The following is a 19,806-nucleotide window of genomic DNA, read 5'->3' on the forward strand; positions in this document are numbered from 1 at the left end:
TTTAGTGTTTGCTGAGGCTTCTGGATCTGTGGTTTGGTGTCTGTCATTAATTCTGGATAGGTTTCAGGCATCATTAGTTCAAACATTTCTTCTTTTCTTTCTTCTCCTTTTAGTAATCCATAAATGTGTATCTTTGGGAATTTTCCAACAATTCTTGAATGTTCTATTCCATGCTTTTATTTGTTTTTATCTTGCATTTGAGTTTGTGAATTTCTAATGGCTTATTTTAAGCTCATTGATCTTTTTCCTTGGTCATGTTGAGTCTACTGAGGAACTCATTGAAGGCTTTCTTCATTTTTGCTAGTTTTAGAAATTCCTAGCATTTCCTTTTCTTTCATGGAGTCTCCATCTCTCTGCTTACATTAACTATCAGTTGTTGCATGTTGTCTATTTTTCCATTAGATCTCTTAATATATTAATCAGTTATTTTAAATTCCCTGTTTGATAATTCAAACATCTGTGTCATATCTGAGTCTGTTCTGATGATTGCTTTGTCTCTTCATATTATGTATTTTCTTGCCTCTTGGCATACCTCGTAATTTCTTTATTGAAATATATACATGTTATTGGCTAACAAAAACTTACCGCCGTTTAGTGTGAGGATGCATATTAGTCTGGCTAGAAGTTGAGCTGTATTTAATATTTGGGGTATCTACAGGTACTAGAGTCTTCAAATTCCTCATGTCTTTATTTTTGTCTTTCCTTTTGACTTGAGGCTTTCCTAAGTACTCCTCCTCAAAGAGTCTGTGTCTGGCAGTTCTTACAACTGTAATCCACTATTACAATAGCAAGGTTTAATGCAAGGTTTAATAGGGGAGGGTCCCATAATCTTAAAATTAAATATCAGTTTTTTAATTGGTCCTGTGTTTCTGAACTGTGACTTCACAAATTTTTTTCCAATGATACAGATTCTTCCTACTCCCACTCCGTTCCCCATTCACTGGCTACTGAGTTTCTAATCTAGTTGCCCCAAGCCCTGACTCCTGTTGACTATGTTTCCCTGTCCCTTTTAGGTGAGAAAAAACATCAGCTGGGAATGGAGTGGAAGGAATGCCATTATCCCAGCCTGGAAAAAGCTCAGTCTTTTCCCCTGGAGAGTAGGCCTATGAGGAGGCACTGGGCTTATTACATAATGATTTCTCTTTTCCTCCTCCTGCCAGAACCATGAGAGATTTTTTTTTTAATCTACACTGTGACAACACTGTTCTTAGAAGTAAAGTCCGTGAAACTGTGGGAATTCCCCTAAGACTGCAATGTCCAGGAGTTTCTCACTTTTACACTAGTCTAAACTCAGCCTCCAGCAATTCTTCAAAATAATCACTTCATTTTTCAAGATAATCTAACAGTTCATGGCTCCAGTGATTTCTGCTCTAGATAAGCAGATCTGAGCTGTGACTATCTGTGTGCACCTGTCTCCAGATTTCAGTGTGGTGGTTCCCTGTGGGTCCCAAAGTCCTTGATTTTCAGTTTGACCAGCATTTTCCTGTGGTAAGGATGGTGGGAGTGGTGATTTTCAAGTTCTTTATATGTCAGAGTTTAAAATGGAAGTCCTTATTGCCTCCATTCTTAAAGGCTAAATTTTGATTCCTGTCCTTGGATTTTCATGAGATTCTCTATATTTAAAATAAAGTAATTTTTCTCTAGAGTTGGCTTGGGTAGATCAACCACACAATCAAAAGTCCTGTGTCTAAAATTTATTGCTTCCATGAGTCATAGCTTCTTCAACTCTAAAATCTCCTATTAATCAACTAGACATAAAAGAAATAATACAAAAAAGATACCATGCTTTAACCATTCCTCTTGAAGCTACTGATCCTTTGTTTTCAGATGCATCTTCAACGACAGGAAGGGTAAATAGTAATTTAGTATAGGTGGATAAAAGAAAAATATTTTACTTGTAAAACTGGATCAGGGATGGATATATCTAATAAATAAGGGTGTTATTTATTTCTATGCGTTATTAAGTTCAAATATGTGACAGCTGACAATACGAACTTCACTTGTGTGTGTTTCAATGGGTATAGAGTTGTCCTTTGAACAACACTGAGGCTGAGGTGCTGAAACCTTTTGACTATGCAAAAAGTTTACTAATAGCTTCCGGTTGATCAGAAGCCTTACTGATAACATCAACAGTTGATTAATATACATTTTGTATGTGTATTATATATTATATTATTACAATAAAGTTAGAGAAAAGCAAATGTTAAGAAAATCATAAAATATATTTATCACTCATTAAGAGGAAGTGGATCATCATGAAGGTCTTCATCCTTGTCATCTTAATGTTGAGTAGGCTGAAGGAGGAAAAAGAGGGGTGGTTGGTCTAGCTATCTCAGGGGTGGCAGAGATGGAAGAAAATCAGCGTGTAAATAGACCCACACAGTTCAAATTCATATTGTTCAAGGGTTAACTATATTACCAATAATTCAGTAATTAAACCTTTTCATGAAGACTTAACCTTTTAATATGACACCAATCAATAATACATTTATATCTCACTTTATTCCAAAACAGATTAAAGTATATATGATAGACATCTGTTTTGTCTGCCTGGCATCTGATTTGATTCTGTGACTATCAAACCTCTTATTTTGGGGAACTGATCTTTCCTCAACTCCAATCAATTATAGAACCCATATCCTTGGCCATGGAGATGGACCTACGACCTGTCAGGCAGACCAGCAAGAATGCTGGTCTATGGAGACTTTTAGAAGTAGGTCTTTTAGAATTAGGTCTATGGAGATAGAATTAGGTCTTTTAGAATTAGGTCTATGGAGATAGGGGAAATCCTTCCTGTGGACCTAAGTGCTGCTGTTGCCATATCTCCAGCTATGTGGAGGAAGCCAGAAGAATGAAGTCAATAATACATAGAGGATAAACGGCAGGGAGAATCCCCAGCATCATCTGTGCCTGTGAAGTTTACTGTACTCCTACTCTTCTCCTTGTATGATTAGACGAGCCAGTATATTACTCTCTTACCCAAGCTAGTAGATTTCCATCATTTCTAGTTGGGCTAATACAGAAGCTGATATTAAGGGTTTCTATTTGGTTTGAATGTCTAAAATATTATCCTTAAACATAAGCAAAAAATTCTACAGGAATAAAATACCTTGAGGTGTGTTCTCCACAAAAGCAAAATCAAGGATATTAGGTTATAGAAGAAAGACCTTAAAGTTAAAACACTGAGCAGGATCTTACCATCTGAGTTATGTACAAATTCCTTAACTACTCCACACCACAGATGTTACATATAATTGAAGATAACATCTGCCACTGAACTGTCTTATAGAAAGAATGAGGTTCATAGAGTGCTTTGAGCAGCTTGGAAAATGGTAATGGGTTGAATCTAATGTATATAATGCATCACATTTAGAAATGGTGAACTTTGATTAATTTCCTAGTATGCCTGATGCTCAGTTTCTCTTTCTGTAAAATGGAGGTGATACTTTTTTGAGGGGTTGACAGAATTAGCAACCATATCCACATGTGAAGTTGGGAGGTCATGACTCAGCCAAAGGTGATACTACCAGAAAAGGAAGGACAGCCAAGAATCCAGGCATCCTTTGCAGGAGTTGATTTACATTTTGAAAAGTGGGTTTGTGTGGGGAAGACTTTCTCCAGAGGTTGTGTACTTAGGTGCTCAGGGGAAGAGAGAGACAGGAGACCTGAGGACAATGAGAGATGGTAGTAGTTGGTTCCTATCCCAGCACAAAGCATTGGCCCTTGTGGGAAGAGAGGCAAGGATGCTGTGCTTTGAAAACACAGCACTATTTTGGCAACTTAAGTGTTTCACAGTTTGGGAACATCTAAGCAAGGCAGCATTCTCCTACAGGAACAGCACCAGTAGAAATAGTAGAGGCCCAACAGAAGCCTGGCACGAGTAGGCTGCACCCAAGAGTGTGAACTTGTTTGTGAATCAGTGAGGAAACCCCTGAGACTTCCAAAAATAGTTGGAGAGAGGACTTTTCAGAAGACCGAGATCCTGCATGCAATGGAATTCTGAGTCAGCAAAATCTGGGTGTAAATGCTAATGTGACTTCATAAGAGAACATCGATCCTTGAAATAGTTGGGTTCCATATATAACAAGATTTGGCATTTAAGTATGAGCCCTATAAATGGCTATGCTATCATGCTAAGATATTTCTCTGTAAAATTCTATTAACACCATGCAACGACATGGATGAACCTGGAAGACACTATGTTTAGGGAAATAAGCCAGACACAGAAACACAATTAATGCATGACCCCACTCATGTGGAATCTAAAAAAAAGTTTATCTCATAGAGAAGAGAACAGTGATTACCAGACACTGGGAAGGGGAGAGCAGAAGGAAGGAAGAGAAGGGGCTCAATGGGTACAAAGTTACAATTAGACAGAAGGAATAAGTTCCGGTGTTCTATGGCACAGTAGGGTGACTATGGTTCCAACAGTAAGGTACTGTATATTACAAAATAGCTAGAAAAAAAGATTTTTAAATGTTCTCACCACAAAGAAATGAAAAATGTGTGAGATGACAGATATGCTAAGTATTCCGATTTGATCATTACACAACATATACATGTATTGAAGCATCAAATTGTGCCCACATAAACATGCACAGCTTTGATGTGTCAAAAATTATTGTAAAAATTGAAAGAAAAAAAAAGAATTCTATCCACATCTCGAGATTGGCCAAGTGGATGTTACGAGCTTTGAGAATAAGGTCACATGATTTCCTCTGTGTTAGTTAAAAGCATAATTATTTAGATTAAGTCTTTGACCTTACTAACAGTAGAATAGTTTACTGACTTACATATGCCCTCACCTTACTCTATCAAGAAGCTGAGAGGGCTGAGCAAAATAAACTGCTCCAAGGCTACTTTTATACACAAATTTTCAGGGAAGTATTAATGAACTTTGACTTATATCATCTACATTTTCTAGTACAGAGTGAAATTTTCTCTAAAACAAAAGCATTCAATATAACTGTTTTTCTGCCACTAATATTTTTGTTATCAAACATACCACAAATAACAAAGCAAATCTATAGAAGCTTCATGGAACAAGAACTATCATTTAGTATTCATCTCAAGCGGGATAAAAATGTTCATAAATTTAGTAAATTTTAATTAAAATACTATAGAAAGAAAAACATACGTTAAATAGTTTTTCTGACTGTTCTTTTTAAAGTTTTGACATGTTCATCATTTTTGTAGTCTTACCTGAATAACGCTAATGTTTAGAACATCTACTGTTGGTGCCAGCCTCCACTCTGACACTCTACCTGAATTACAATGGCACCCTAACATATGCCCACTTGGATAAGAATTCAATTTTAGGAGGAGTTTCATAAAGTCTGGTGTAGGAAGCATTTGCATTAACGAAGCCACATTTGCATTTCTCAGACTTCAGGAGCAGTAAAGCTCCACCATCTGCACAAACGTATAGATCACAGGAGTTACTTCTGTCTTCACAGTTTACTAGTAGTTTACTAGTTTTTAGCAGCAGCATTATGACTTCGATGATGGCAGTCTATCTGGTGAGGACAATGTTTGGATGATTTGCACTGATTTTTCCTGTTGTTTTTTTTTTTTTTTTGCATTACAGGTTTAGCTACATAAATTATCATACATATGTTGTTCGTTAGCTGCTGTCTTCAGTATACACTAGGCAATAGCTATAAAGGCTTAGGGAAAGCAGGTAAATAGCCATATGATCAAGTGATTATGAAGAGTAAATGCCTTGTTAGGTTGCATTGGGATAGCTAATGTCAACTATTAAAATAACTCTCATCATTTTAATGAGATTTGATATCTTTCAGCAAAATGTCTGTCAGTTTTGGAGCTCAGTACATTTTTTTCCTACCTACAGGAGTTAATGGTAATTATGTTCTTGACAAGGCAAAGTCAACCTATGAGACTTTTTCAGAACTATCTTTTAAGATGAATAGACACTGTAACTCATTTAATCCTCATAACAGTTCTAAGAGATAACTACCATTTATTATCAAATACGTATTTAGCCCTTGTACTAGGCTGTTCTTTCTATAAAGAAATACCCGAGACTGGGTAATTTATAAATTTATAAAGAAAAGATGTTTAATTGGTTTACGGTTCTGCAGACTACAGGAAGCATGGTGCTGGCATCTGCTCAGCTTCTAGGGAGGCCTCAGGAAGCTTACATCATGGCAGAAGGTAAAAGGGGAGCAGGCATGTCATATGACAAAAGTAGGAGGAAGTGAGGGAGTGTAGGGGGGAGGTGCCTCATACTTTTAAATAAACAGATCTAGATCTTGTGTGAACCCAGAGCAAGAGCTCATTTACCACCCAAAGGATGGCCCAAGCCATTCATGAGAGATCTGATCTGATACATACACCTCCCACAAGGCCACACCTCCACGACTGGGGATTACATTTCAACATGAGATTTGGGTGGGGACAAATATCCAAACTTCATCAGCACTTATATCCAAGGATTATATGTAATACTAAAATAGTCTTGCTCTGGGTGGATACTAATGTCATCCCTATTTAATAGTGAGGAAACTGAGGCACAGAGAAATTAAGTAGCTTGGCCAATCTGAAAATATTAGTCTATTCTGTAGAACCAAGAACCGTCACAAATATCTATGTAAAATATTTACACCACCACCTACCAATCGTTGAGTGCTAAGCACTTTATAAGTTCTAAATTAATTCTTCCAACCCTGTAAAGTAGCTATTATCTTAATTTTACAGATAAGGAAATTGGTGCATATAAAGAAAAAACTTGCCAAAAATCATATAGCTAGTTAGTGATAGAGCTGAGATCTGACCCCATATGTACCTAAGTCAAAACCTATGCTTTTGACCAAGTCAGAAGTCCAGCACAATATAATCACAGATAGGGAGAGGGAATAGGATTTCTGAGTTGAAAAAGAAGGCTATATTTCATTATTATTATATTACCTCCAGTATGGCAAGTAACAGAAAGAGGTGAAAAATCTCTTAGAAATTGGTCTCTATACAATACCCAATGGTACCATGACAACATAAGGAGAAGGGAGTTTTCTAATGATTTTTATGATGACATTTATAACCTTTAAAAGTAGTTCAAACTGAGAAGAAATGCTTTTAGCCTTAAAATTAAGGCTAACAAAAGTCCTTCCACCTTTCCTACCTTCTCTATAATGCAGTGTGTGTGCTCCAGCGTTACTTACACTGTTTTCACATATGGCAGTAGATTTGTTATGCCCTGTAACAGTTTACTCAGGGTAATTATCCAATTCCTTCTCTCAGGTTTCTAAAACCAGGTTTTTTGTCTGATAGGGTGGTTTAATGGTAGTCCTTTCAAAAATCAGAAAAGTCAACTGGAAAACCTTTCCAAGTTTCTCCTAATCCTTGTATGGAAATAGCTATGCCAATGGAGTACTAAAAATCTTTCCAAAATATTTAAAGGGATGTTTGTTAAAATAATGCTCAAGAGATTTGATTCCACAGTAGGGTAAGTAACAATGCAAACTGCTAAAATATTCTACATAAAATATTCTACAGGGTTCAGAATAGAATATGCTAGAAACTTCTATAATGGCTTTTTGTGCAGTGGAGAAATTTTATGGTTAGAAACTTTATTCAAATGTACATAATTACAACTACAATCAAATAGTATAAAATGTATTCAAAGAATTAACTAGAAAGGGTTCTTCAAAGATAAACATAAAACATCAAAAAAGCATGATGGTAGTAACAAGACCATGGGAGAAAACTGAAATTACATATCAGGTTTGTACAGTTTCAGGTATCCATAACTTTAATGTAATAATGATAGTAAGCAGCATTTCAGTATTTCCTATATACCATGATGATAGTTCAATAATTCTCCTATGTTATCTCATTTAGTCTTCACTAACCTTAGAAAGTTATTTACCAGTTTCATTCTACCAGGGAGGAAATGAAAGCTTAGAGAGATTAGCTCATATAGCTAATATGTGATTGACTTGGGTTTAGAGTTTAAGCCCACATAGTCCAACTACAGAGCCCAAGTTCTTAATCACTGTGCTATGCTTCCTCCATAGGATAAAAGTTGTTCACCGTCAAGAAAAAAGTATATTTAAAAAATGCTAAAATGAAATGAAATGCCCAAGGAAGAAGAGAAACAAAAGGCTTTGGTAGTCTTCAATTGAACAATCCTTGAACCATTCTGACCTCACTTCGTCTTTGGAGGTTTACTCCAATCGGCTACAAATAAAATGGGTCCAAGAATTGGGGATTAATCACCCATTTTATTTGCAGCTGATTTTCCCAGTTCCTTTTTGCTCTCTTACCTATCACATCAGTGGGGGAAGGGTGCCTGCAAATCCAGACAAGCAGACTTCAGAACCGTGTTCACATCATCACATTATTCCAGTTGTTTCATTACACATGTACATGGTGATTTCAGAAATTCTTAGAATAATCTGGTACACTAAATGTCAATTATGATTTTCAGCTCATAGCAACCCAATGTGTGTTGCATTGGTTTCAAGAAGGACTCCAAAACTATGGCCACTCTTGTTTACATCTTCTCTGTAAATTCAGATAATATGGAATCAAAGTAAGCATTTTAAAGTGCAAGATATTTTCTGCTCTCCTCAGCTTTCTCTGCTCTTGACTAATAAGAAGAAACTACCCTACAGGCCACCATGTCAGGGTATAAGAAGAGAAAGAAACAGAAATCAGTAACATACAACAGGTACCTTATAAATACTGCCTGACTGTCTAAACTTTGCCATTCGTATCTAACTTCCTTCAAGTTTTCAAGCACAGTTCACAATCAAAGAAGAACACCATACAATAATTACTGAAAACGTAAGCATACAAGTGATTTTTCTATTAAAATAATTTATGAAATGATATGTAAAATTATATGGAATGAATTTTATTAATCTCTGCTTTTAAAAGCTTTTAACAGTAAGTCTGCTGCTAGTCCTGGGGACAGGGCCCCAGTGAGAACCTTGTGTTCCAGAAGTGGAATCTGTTCCCGGACTGTGGGATGGGTCCTGAAATGCTCTAACACGCTTTCCTGAATGAGATTCCACATCCAAACTTTCTGTTGCTTCCGTCGTTTGGCAGTTAGTTCCCCACTGGCAAGCATTACGCCCTGGAACTCTTTCATTTTATCCCACATTTCAGAGATTCCCTCTCCACTTCTGGCAGAAATACGAATTACCTATTGAAAAGGGAAGAACCAGACCATTTTACTTAAAATAATAGAAAACATTTTCATGGGGACTCTGATATCTGCCAGTTAATTCTTACAGTCTACGGAAATAGACAATTGACATGAATGAGATTTTATTGCTGTGTCAAAGTAAATATACCAATATATATTCTGAGGTAATATACCTAGGATTAGTAAGTGCACAGCAGAAATAAAACACTGATTCAAGGTCAAATTTTTAGCCCAGAGATTTATTTATTTATTTTTTCTTTTGAGATGGAGTTTCGCTCTTGTTGCCCAGGCTGGAGTGCAATGGCGTGACCTTGGCTCACTGAAACCTCTGCCTCCAGAGTTCAAGCGATTCTCCTGCCTCAGCCTCCCGAGTAGCTGGGATTACATGCATGTGCCATCACACCCAGCTAATTTTGTATTTTTAGTAGAGAAGAGGTTTCTCCACGTTGGTCAGGCTGGTCTCAAACTCCCAACTTCAGGTTATCTGCCTGCCTCAGGCTCCCAAAATGCTGGGATTACAGGGGTGACCCACCGTGCCCTGCCAAGATTTGTTTTAATTTAGGATTCCTCAGATGGTCAGGGGCATCATAGAGGACTTGTGATAAGAGCAATGTCAGGTAGGTTCCCCTGAGGCCTGAGTGCCAGAAAATGAAGCTAGGTTGAGAAATAGCCTAATTCCCTTTGTCAAATTTGCCTGATTTAGCAAGTGGAAGAGCTGGGCATCTGATACCTGCATGTATATCTAAGGTGACTCCAGACTCAACACAGACAACGTGATTGGGAAAAACTGGGATATGACAGTAAGGCAAGTCATCATTGTCTTATTATAATGATTACAGCTTATTCCTTAATAACATAGTGTCTGTCTACAAATAAAGTGGCCCACATCAATATTACTGCATCACTTACTACAGGATTAAAATTTTTTCCTTACTGAAAATGGAACCCAACAAACATAATGGGAATGGAGGCCTTTTCTCTCTTACTCAAATTCCAATATAGGTAATCAAATCATTAGCTGCTCTATAACTTAAGGATGGTTCCTTTCAGAATGGATTTGCTATCACTTTCAAATGGCTCAAATCAAGTTTTAAACAATCAAATCTATCACCTCTTATCTAGCTTTTGACATCTAGTGGTTAATGGATTATATTTCAAATCATCACTACACACTCTGGCTTTGTCATGATTTTTAAAACTATAATCTTCACACAGAAGCAAGATTGATTATATGTCTACTTTGGGACTTACATCCCGTCTTCTAATGTACACAATCCACTCAGAGTGAAAGATGCAGAATGCGGTGCAAGCTTACCTTTGGTTTCCAGACTTCCGAACGTTTGCGGAGTAATTTCAGTGCACTCACATACTCTGCTTGTATTCTTCGAGCTGGCACAATCAAGTCTCCATCAGATTTAGTTATAGCTACCAGATCTGCCATCTCGATTATACCTCTTTTGATACCCTAAAGAGATCAAAAACATTTAATGATGACCAAAATAAAAATGGGAAAATTAGTCAATGCTAAGATTTTGAAAGTCATATATGTCATTAACTTTTTATCTGTATCCTCCTAAGCCCTGGATGTCAAGACACAATTACATGACAGAAATTACTCAAAAGCATTGGCGTTGAGATTATAGAAGTCGTCTGTAATCTCTCTTCCAAATTTAGAGACTAACAAGTTGAAATACATTCAAAATTAGGGTAAATACATCAAGCCACAACATGATTGAGGCAGGAGAGTTCACATTGTCTCATGATGGAATCTGCTTCTCATGAGCTAACATTGCAGGATGCAAAACCATCCATCATTAAGGTTCTTAAAAAGAAAACACACCTATCATTAACATCTGCATTTCCAGAAAAATGTCTTTGAAATTTTCCTTAAAATTCGGATTTTATTTTCAATTTGCATTTGAGGAAAAATAATCTGATATCTAAAAGTATGTCAATATCTTTTTTATTATTTCTTTTTATACTTGGTATTTTTCTTTCTTCAGCTTTACGTGGACAAACCTCAATCTCTTAATTCAAATTATGTTACATAAAAATATTAGAAATAAAGGATGAAATCCAAAAGCCAAACCTTATTTGGTAAATACAGATTTTTCTATATAAGATTAAAATTTATTTTCAAATATTTTTAAACAAAACTTTCAATTATGAAATTCTAATAGATAATGTTTCTAAATCAGCAGCCATAGTCTGCTATCACTATGCTTTAGAATTATAAAATTGAAATGGAAATATTGTATAACAAATAATTTGTCTGGGCTAGGTGTGGTGGCTCACACCAGTAATCCCAGCACTTTAGGAGGCTGAGGAAGAAGGAATGCCTGAGGTCAAGAGTTCAAGACCAACTTGGGCAACAAAGCAAGACCTCATCTGTAGAAAAAAAAATTTAAAAATTAGCTGAGAGTAGTTGCACATGGCTGTAGTCCCAGCTACTTGGGAGGCTGAGGCAGGAGGATAGCTTGAGCCCAGGGGTTCAAGGTTACAGTGAGCTATGATCATGCCACTGAACTCCAGCCTGGGCAACAGAGTGAGGCCCTGTCTCTAAAAAAAAAAGAAAAAATTTGTCTGGTCTTTGCGTTTCTGGGAGGTAATCTTTTAAGTTCTAAATTCCTAGAATTTCTCGAGTAACAGGAGTGTCTGTTATTCATGGGAGGTGCCTGGGGCCGTACCTGAGTTTATACAATGAGATCACTCAGGATGGCAGACTGACCACGGCAGAAAGACCTATCATGTGATTACAGGGTTGAGGTTTTATGCCATGTGATATCAACCCAACTTCCAGGGAGGGGACAGAGGCTAGAGATCAAGTTCAGTTATTCAATCAGTCATGCCTACATAATGAAACCACAAGAAAACCTTGGGACACCAAAGCTCAGGAAGCCTTCTGGTTGATGATACACATCAATATGCCAGGAGAGAAATGTGTCCTGAGGACACAGAAGCTTTGCATTTGGGCCCTCCCAGACTTCTTACGTGGCTCTTCATTTGGACGGTGCTGATTTGTATCCTTTATAAGCACGCTACAATTGTAATATCTTGCTTTCCTGAGTTCTCTGAGTCATTTAGCTCTGGGGTCCCCAACCCCCAGGCCACGGAGGAACTGAGCCTCACAGCAGGTAGGCAGCAGGTGGGTGAGCATTACTACCTGAGCTCTGCCCCGTGAGATCAGTGGTGACATTAGATTCTCATAAGAGTGCAAATCCTATTGTGTACTACATGTGCTAGGGATCTAGGATGTGTACTCCTTATGAGAATCTAATTGATGCCTGATGATCTGAGGTGGAATAGTTTCATCCTGAAACCATCCCCCATTACCCCCAGTCCCTGGAAAAATTGTCTTCCATGAAACCAGTCCCTGGTGCCAAAAAGGTTAGGGACCGCTGCTCTAATGAATTACTAAACCTAAGGGGCAATGGGAACCCTAAAATTTATAGCCAGTTGGTTAGAGGTATGGGTGGCCTGGGAACCCTGGATCCTGCAGCTAGTGTCTGAAGTGAAAGGAGGCTTGTGGAGGACTATGCCCTCCCCCTATGAAGTCTGCACTAACTTTGGGTAGTAGTGCCAGAACTGCAGTGCAGGAGGAGAGTAAGAATCCTGTTGTTACAACATACAAACTAGGTTAGTGGGATCCCAGTTACAGCTTATGAAGAACTTTTGAATCAAGTGTACTAACAACATCCACGCAACAATGGTCTCTTCTGGCTCGAACTACCCCTGTATTTCAGTCATGCTGCAGATGGAAAAAATTATGTTGCATAATTTTTCATTCTCAAGGTTATATATTCTATTCCTGTAAGTTGGGAAAAAATACAGAGAATCTGCCTTTGATTCAGGTATTTTAGCCAGCATGAATGATGCTCCTTTTTCTAAACCATTATCAACTTAGTTTACAAAAACACAACATTGGAAATTTTTATTTTTAGAGACATACACTTTGTATTTTTGGGGGAAAAAATCAAAACAATTACCTGCAACTCATCTCCTCCTGCTGGTGGCAGTAGTAAAACAAACATGTCAACCATGTCAGCGACAGCAAACTCCGACTGACCCACACCTGAAATTTCAAATCACAGCTATATCCTAAAATATTCACCTTTATTAGATTTTCTCAACTACACTGACCATCATTTTCATTCTACTTCATTCACTCATACTAATAGTCACATAATAAACCTGGTCACCACTTTAAATATTCCACTTCTGAAGAATGTATTAAATGTCTCTATCTTACCCTCTAAGCAAACCAGTTATCCTTCCCAGCTCTCCCCCTCTGTTCTTGGATTGAATGGAGAACCTAGAAGCTTCCATCCTCTCCTTATTCTCACAGCTCTTTCTTGGCTTCCCTTCCATTGGCAAGCAGCTTGAACACTGTGACTTTAATCTTGAATCATGCTTGCAAACACTTTCATCTTTTTTGCCTTCTCGTCCTCATACTTGCCTGCAAACGCCCAGTTATGCATGGATCAATCCAACTATGTGTGCTCTTTCCTCCATAAGCACGTGAGAGAAATTGCTCAACTCTGTGGACAAGAGACATGACAGGTAGCCTCTGCTGCACCTTCCTTGCTGCCTGGCAAAAGCAATCTCCCTTAACGCCCTCAGTTGGCCTCCGTTCCATTTCCCACAGTATTCACTGTCCCATAATCTCCCTGCTTGAAGAGGACCACATCACCTACTTCACAGAGGAAATAAAGGCAAGAACTTCCTCACCTTTTCCCTCTCCGGGACTCCACAGGTAACAAGACACAAATACAAACTCAGCCTTACTGCCTCATCTGCAGTCTCAGTGTAAGAACTATTGACTGAAAAGGAACCTCTCATTCCTTTCCACTTCCTCTGGGTTCTTGCTGATTTTTATCTTAACCTCTCCTTTGTTTACAGGCTCTTGCTCCCCAGCACAATACATAAATTGTGCTCAAATCTTTCTCATCTTAAAACCACATAAACCAAAACACCAGCAACAAAATAACAACAAAAAAACTCACAAATTCCTCCAACTATCACCATGTTTCTCACTTTTTTTTAATACTCAAGTTTCTGGAAAAAGGGAATTTATGCTTACTGCTTCCACTTCACTTCATGTCCATCTCACCCCATTTAAAACTGGCATCCAGACTGGGTGACGTAGTGAGACCCTGTCTCTACAAAAAATATAAGAATTAGCTGGGCATGGTGGTGTGCCTGTAGTCCCAGCTACTTGGGACGCTGAAGTGGAAGGACAGCTTGAACCTGAGGGCGGGAGGCTGAGGTTGCAGTGAGCTGTGACTGCACTGCTGCACTCCCACCTGGGCAACACAGTGATACCCCATCTCACAAAAAAAAACTTGCTTCCACTAAAATTCTGGAAACTCTCTCCCTTTCTTGGTGTGATGGACTTAGAGTTGCGTATTTAATATCGATTCTTCCCTATTTTCTTACCCCAATGTTATTAGGAGTATCAATGTATCAGATGTAAGACCACATTCACAAGATCCCCCTTCAGCTAGATGTGATGAATAAGTCAAAGCAAAAGTCGTTAGATGGGGTTTCCAGAAAAGTGTTTTAAAGATGGCTAATCTAGCTATACCTCTTCTGCCACCCATCTGCTTCCTTATTTCCCTTTCCTTCTTCCTTCTGTGTGAAATGTGAAAGTGTCAGTTAGAGCTCTATCAGCCATCTTTTAACCATGAGCAAACTGGAGGACAGAAACTGAGTGCTAAGAATGGTGAGCAGGCAGACAAAAGAAATCTGTGACTCTGAGGGCACTGTCAAAGCACCAGACCTACTCTGGGCTGCCTGCCTCTAGCTCCTTTTTGATTTTGGTTCTTGCTCTGTTGTCCAGGCTAGAGTGCAATGGCACGATCATGGCTCACTGCAGCCTTGAACTCCTGGGCTCAAGCCATCCTTCTGCCTCAGCCTCCTGAGTAGCTGGAACTACAGGTGTGTAACAAAATGCCTGGCTAATTTTTTTTCTTTTCTTTTTTTTTTTTTGGGTAGAGCTGAGGTCTTGCTATGTTGCCCAGGCTGGTCTCAAACTCCTGGGCTCAAGCAATCCTTACGCCTTGGCCTCCTGAAGTGCTGGGACTACAGGTGTGAGCCACCATGCCTGGCCTCAGGCTTCTCTGATTTTATTTTATGATTACTCTGTCATCCTGGCTGGAGTGCCATGGTGCCATTACAGTTCACTGCAGCCTTGAACTTCCCAGGCTCAGGTGATCCTTCCACCTCAGCCTGCCAAGTGGCTGGGATTACAGGTGCATGCTACCATGCCCAGCTAATTTTTATTATATTTTTCTGTAGAGACAGGGTTTTACCATCTTGCCCAGGCAGGTCTGGAACTCCTGGACTCAAGCAGTCTGCCTGCCTTGGCCTCCCAAAGTGCTGGGATTACAGGCTGGGGCCACAATGCCTGGTCTAGGACTCTTATTTAGAAAATAACCTCTTTCTTGTTTGAGTCACTGTTATTTTGAGTTTCTGGGAAAAGTAGCTAACTACAATTTTCAGGTAATATATGTGGTTTTTAAGGTGCTCTTCTTCTTTGATTCTCTTAATACCACTCAGGCAACTAACTCTTCTTTCACCTACTCTTTAATGGTGGAGTTTCTAAAGCCCTATCGTGGCTATTGTTATGAACTGACTTGTGTTTCCCTCATCTAAAAACATTCCTATGTTAAAGTTCTAACCCTCGAGGTGACTTTATTTGGAGATAGGGCCTTGAAAGAAGCAATTAAGGTTAAATGAAGTCATAAGGGTAGGGCCTTAATCCAATAGGACTGGTGTCCTCAAAAGGACAGGAAGAGACACTAAGAGAGTAGAGTGAACAGGAAGAGACAAGGGAAAGTAAAGTGAAGATGCAGCAAAAAGGCAGCCATCTATCTACAAGACAAAGGGAGAGGTCTTAGGAAAAACCAACCCTATAGGCACCTTGATGTTGAACTTCCAACTCCAGAACTGTGAGAAAATACATTTCTGTTGTTTAAGCCACCTGGTCTGTGGTATTTTGTTATGGCAGCCCTAGCAGATTAATATAACTATCTTCCATTTTTGTCTCATATTTTCCCCAGTTTATCTGAACCAAATTCTTAAAATATGAAACTATGAACTATGCTGGTAACTGTTTAAGTCTGTATTTCTCATTTAGTCCTTTTCTCTTGAGACACACAGTCACTCGGACACCTAATAAGCATTTCACACTTAATATATTCACAACTGAGCTGATTGTTTTCCTTTCTGCAAATCTACTTTTTCCACAGTATTCTCTATCACCTGCAATGCCCCTTCCTTCCTTATCTCACATCTTATTATGGATGAAATCCTGCTCATTTATGTTCAATGTTTTGTTGATCCATCTCATCTCCATTCCCACTTCCTCTGCTTGGTTCAGACATCTACCATCCCCTTCTGGGTAAGTACAGTAGTCTCCTTATTCGATTCTGGTCCTCCTGCTAACCGTTCTATACTCTGCTGCCAGGGATCTCTCCAAAATACATATCTGATTTTCTCACTCTCCTGCTTTTCCAGCAGCATCTTCCCACTCCTTTCATGGCAAACTCCGGAAGACTCCTTGGGATGGCATGTAAGGTCCCTGACAATCTGGCCTGGCCTACTGCTCCAGCTTACCTCCCTTCACTCCCTGCTTTCACACCCCATGCTCTCAGTATCCTGAGCAAACTGCACTTCTCTGGATGGGCCATGTTTTCTCACTTCCATGTATCTTTGCAAATGCCCTTTATCCCATACTTTGTTTAACTCCAATTCTTCCTTCAAAACTGAGTCCAGCTGTCACCTCCTCTAGGAAGTCTTCACTGGGTCCCCAAATCTGAGTTAGGCTGTATCACATTTATCACACAGTAATATAATAGACTGTCTCTCCACAAGAATGAATTTCTTGGGGTTTTCATTTCAGTATCTTCATTGCATGTAAGTATAAGCTAAGGATATAAAACAATGAAATAAAACATATCTGCATTTTCAAAAGGCACCCAACTACATTAATTTTCTTTTTTTTTTTTTGAGACAGAGTCTCACTACGTCACCAGGCGCCAGGCTGGAGTGCAGTGGCACGACCTTGGCTCACTACAACCTCTGTCTCCCAGGTTCAAGCAATTCTCCTGCCTCAGCCTCCCGAATAGCTGGGACTACAGGCGCGTGCCACCATGTCTAGCTAATTTTTTTGTATTTTTAGTAGAGACAGGGTTTCACCATGTTGGCCAGGATGGTCTCGATCTCTTGACTTCGTGATCTGCCTGCCTTGGCCTCCCAAAGTGCTGGGATTACAGGCTTGAGCCACCGCGCCCAACCTACATTAATTTTCTTAGTGAACATAGTAGACATATGAAATGTACTTAAACAAAATAGGTGCTGTGCTAAAGCATCATTTACACAAGTCATCCTAATGCTTACAGTTCTCCTCTGGCGTGTATAACACACCACCTGTATAACAGTTATCCAGATAGATGGTTTAGTTTTACTTTTTAAATGGTAAGATCTTTGAGGGTAAGGATTATAACCTATATATTCATATCTTCTATGGAGTATGGGATATCTTGTATTTAATTATACATTTAGCAAATACCTGCTGAACAAAAATAAGTTGTCACTCATCTTTATACAGCATTAACAAAATAGTATATTGTTGTTATGAAATAGAATATCACACTCACCTACAGTTTCAATAAGAATTATGTCATATCCCGCTCCTTCACACAACAGAATAGCTTCATTTGTAGTCCTTGTCACACCTCCTAAAGTTCCTCTAGTAGGAGATGGCCTGATGTATGCATTCATATCTCTTGATAATTCAGTCATTCGGGTTTTATCACCTAAGAGTGATCCTGAAACACACAGCTACATTTTATAATCATAGAACAGTTTTACGGGTCAATTATCAGCCAGTTTCTAGAGGCTTCATGCCATTTCTCCCTAAATCTCAAACTGCATTTCATATTACTGAGCTTCCCTCCAACTCATTGTATACAATGAGGTCAGATTAATCTTAACATTTCAAGCCCTTCAAAACTTATCATTTATGGCTTCCCACCGACCAAAGATTCCCATCTAGATTCTTTAGCTGCATCTTACCTGTCCAATTCTGGCTCCTACTACTCCCCACACCAATCCTGTGTTCCAACCAGGGATATTAATGTCATCTTAACATCACTGTGTTTGCTTCTTCCCATCTTTTGTTTGTGCTCTCATGCCAGAAGTATCTCTCGGTTTCCTCACTGGTAAGTTACAATGTGTCAAGCCCAAGGTCGGTAATCTGGCTCCACCATTTTATGCTATTCAATTTTGAGAGGTCACTTTACCTTCCTGAACCTTTCTTTCCTCAGCTACATCACAAGGGTAATATGCTACTGGGAGAATCAAATGTAATTATATACAGGAACGTGCTTCAAAACTGTTAATAACAAAAAACACAGAACTTATCCACCTCAAAAAGATCAGTAAAAGTCCTTGTTCCTTCATACAGTCTGCCTGGAACCTTTTCAGTCCATGCCCATCTCTGTGAATTTCTACGGTACAACAGCTCTGCAATGTATGCCAGCATCCTGGAGGGCATAAGAGAACTTTAGTGCCCCTCCTATTTCTATTATCTCCATGCACCCTCCACTCCTCATTCTTTTATTTTTGCAAATGACATTTTCTCAACCTTATGTAAGTGCTACGCAAATATATCTTCAAGCTGCCCCTTCTGCCCAGTCTGTTGCTTCTAATCGCCTACTACTTAGAAAATTTGGAGCTCTCACTGAATGCAGTGTAAGCTAAGTTAATGGATGGAAAACTATTCATACAACACATTTTTTTTGGTTTCATATCTTATCTCTTTCACACAGTGGTTCTCAACTGGGGGCAATTTGGCAATGCCTAGAGACACAGTTGCTTGCCACAAGTGAGAGGTAGGGTGCTACTGGCACCTACTGGGTAGAGGCCAAATATACTGCTAAGTAAGCATCTTTCAATGGACAAGACAGCCACCCACAACAAAGAATGATCTGACACAAAATGTCACTACTGCCAAGGTTGAGAAACCATGCTTTAGCGTAAGTCTTTGCCTACAGGACCATGTCTTACATATGTTTTACACTAAATGCTTAGCAAAGTGTTAAGAGTAGGCACTCAATAACTGTGGAATGAAACTGGTTATGTTTTTGTGTTCACTGTAGTATAATATTTTGACAAACATCAATACTTACAAATTCTAGAAGACTGAAAGTCCCAGGACTACTATTACCTTCTACTATTTTGCTTTAGTCATATAATAACATTTGCAGGTATACTGCTGTTCTAATCTGAGTGTTTATTTTCCCTCTTTTTAAGAGCTACTTTTTCTACGTAGTGTTAAAGATTGAAAAGTTTCCTAAAGATACGCTCTTTTACCACTAAATGCCAGTTCAGAGTCTTCTGATGGGTTCCAATTCTAGAGCACATATGTGCCCCATACCCCAACTTCCTTATTTACTTCACATACCTTTTTCTAAAGTAATTTTCCACATGAAATAATTTCTGTGTAAGTAAACAACCTGCCAAAGCTATACTTTAAATTACTATCCTATAGATCCCATCACACTGAAGTCAACATTACGAAATTACTCTCCCATGTCTTAGCCAGCAATTCCAAAACTGTTAATTGCAGAACC

General features: G+C 38.8%; 1 protein-coding gene across 2 annotated transcripts in view; it reads right to left on the minus strand.

Annotated features, from left to right (window-relative positions):
* Positions 1-4,254: 4,254 nt before the first annotated feature.
* Positions 4,255-19,806, minus strand: part of MMAA (metabolism of cobalamin associated A) — a 39,598-nt gene continuing 24,046 nt past the window's right edge. For both annotated transcript variants that reach the window (XM_012453997.3, XM_012453998.3), the window contains exons 4-7: positions 17,830-18,000; positions 13,156-13,241; positions 10,485-10,634; positions 4,255-9,166 (exon numbers count right to left, since the gene is read on the minus strand). In XM_012453997.3, coding sequence (XP_012309420.2) covers positions 8,879-9,166; positions 10,485-10,634; positions 13,156-13,241; positions 17,830-18,000 — 695 coding nt within the window. In that variant the 3' untranslated portion in view covers positions 4,255-8,878. The remainder of the gene's footprint in view (positions 9,167-10,484; positions 10,635-13,155; positions 13,242-17,829; positions 18,001-19,806) is intronic.

Source organism: Aotus nancymaae, unplaced genomic scaffold, assembly GCF_030222135.1.
Source record: "Aotus nancymaae isolate 86718 unplaced genomic scaffold, 86718_ANA_hifiasm-v0.15.2.pri h1tg000033l, whole genome shotgun sequence".
NCBI classification, from domain to species: Eukaryota; Metazoa; Chordata; class Mammalia; order Primates; family Aotidae; genus Aotus; species Aotus nancymaae.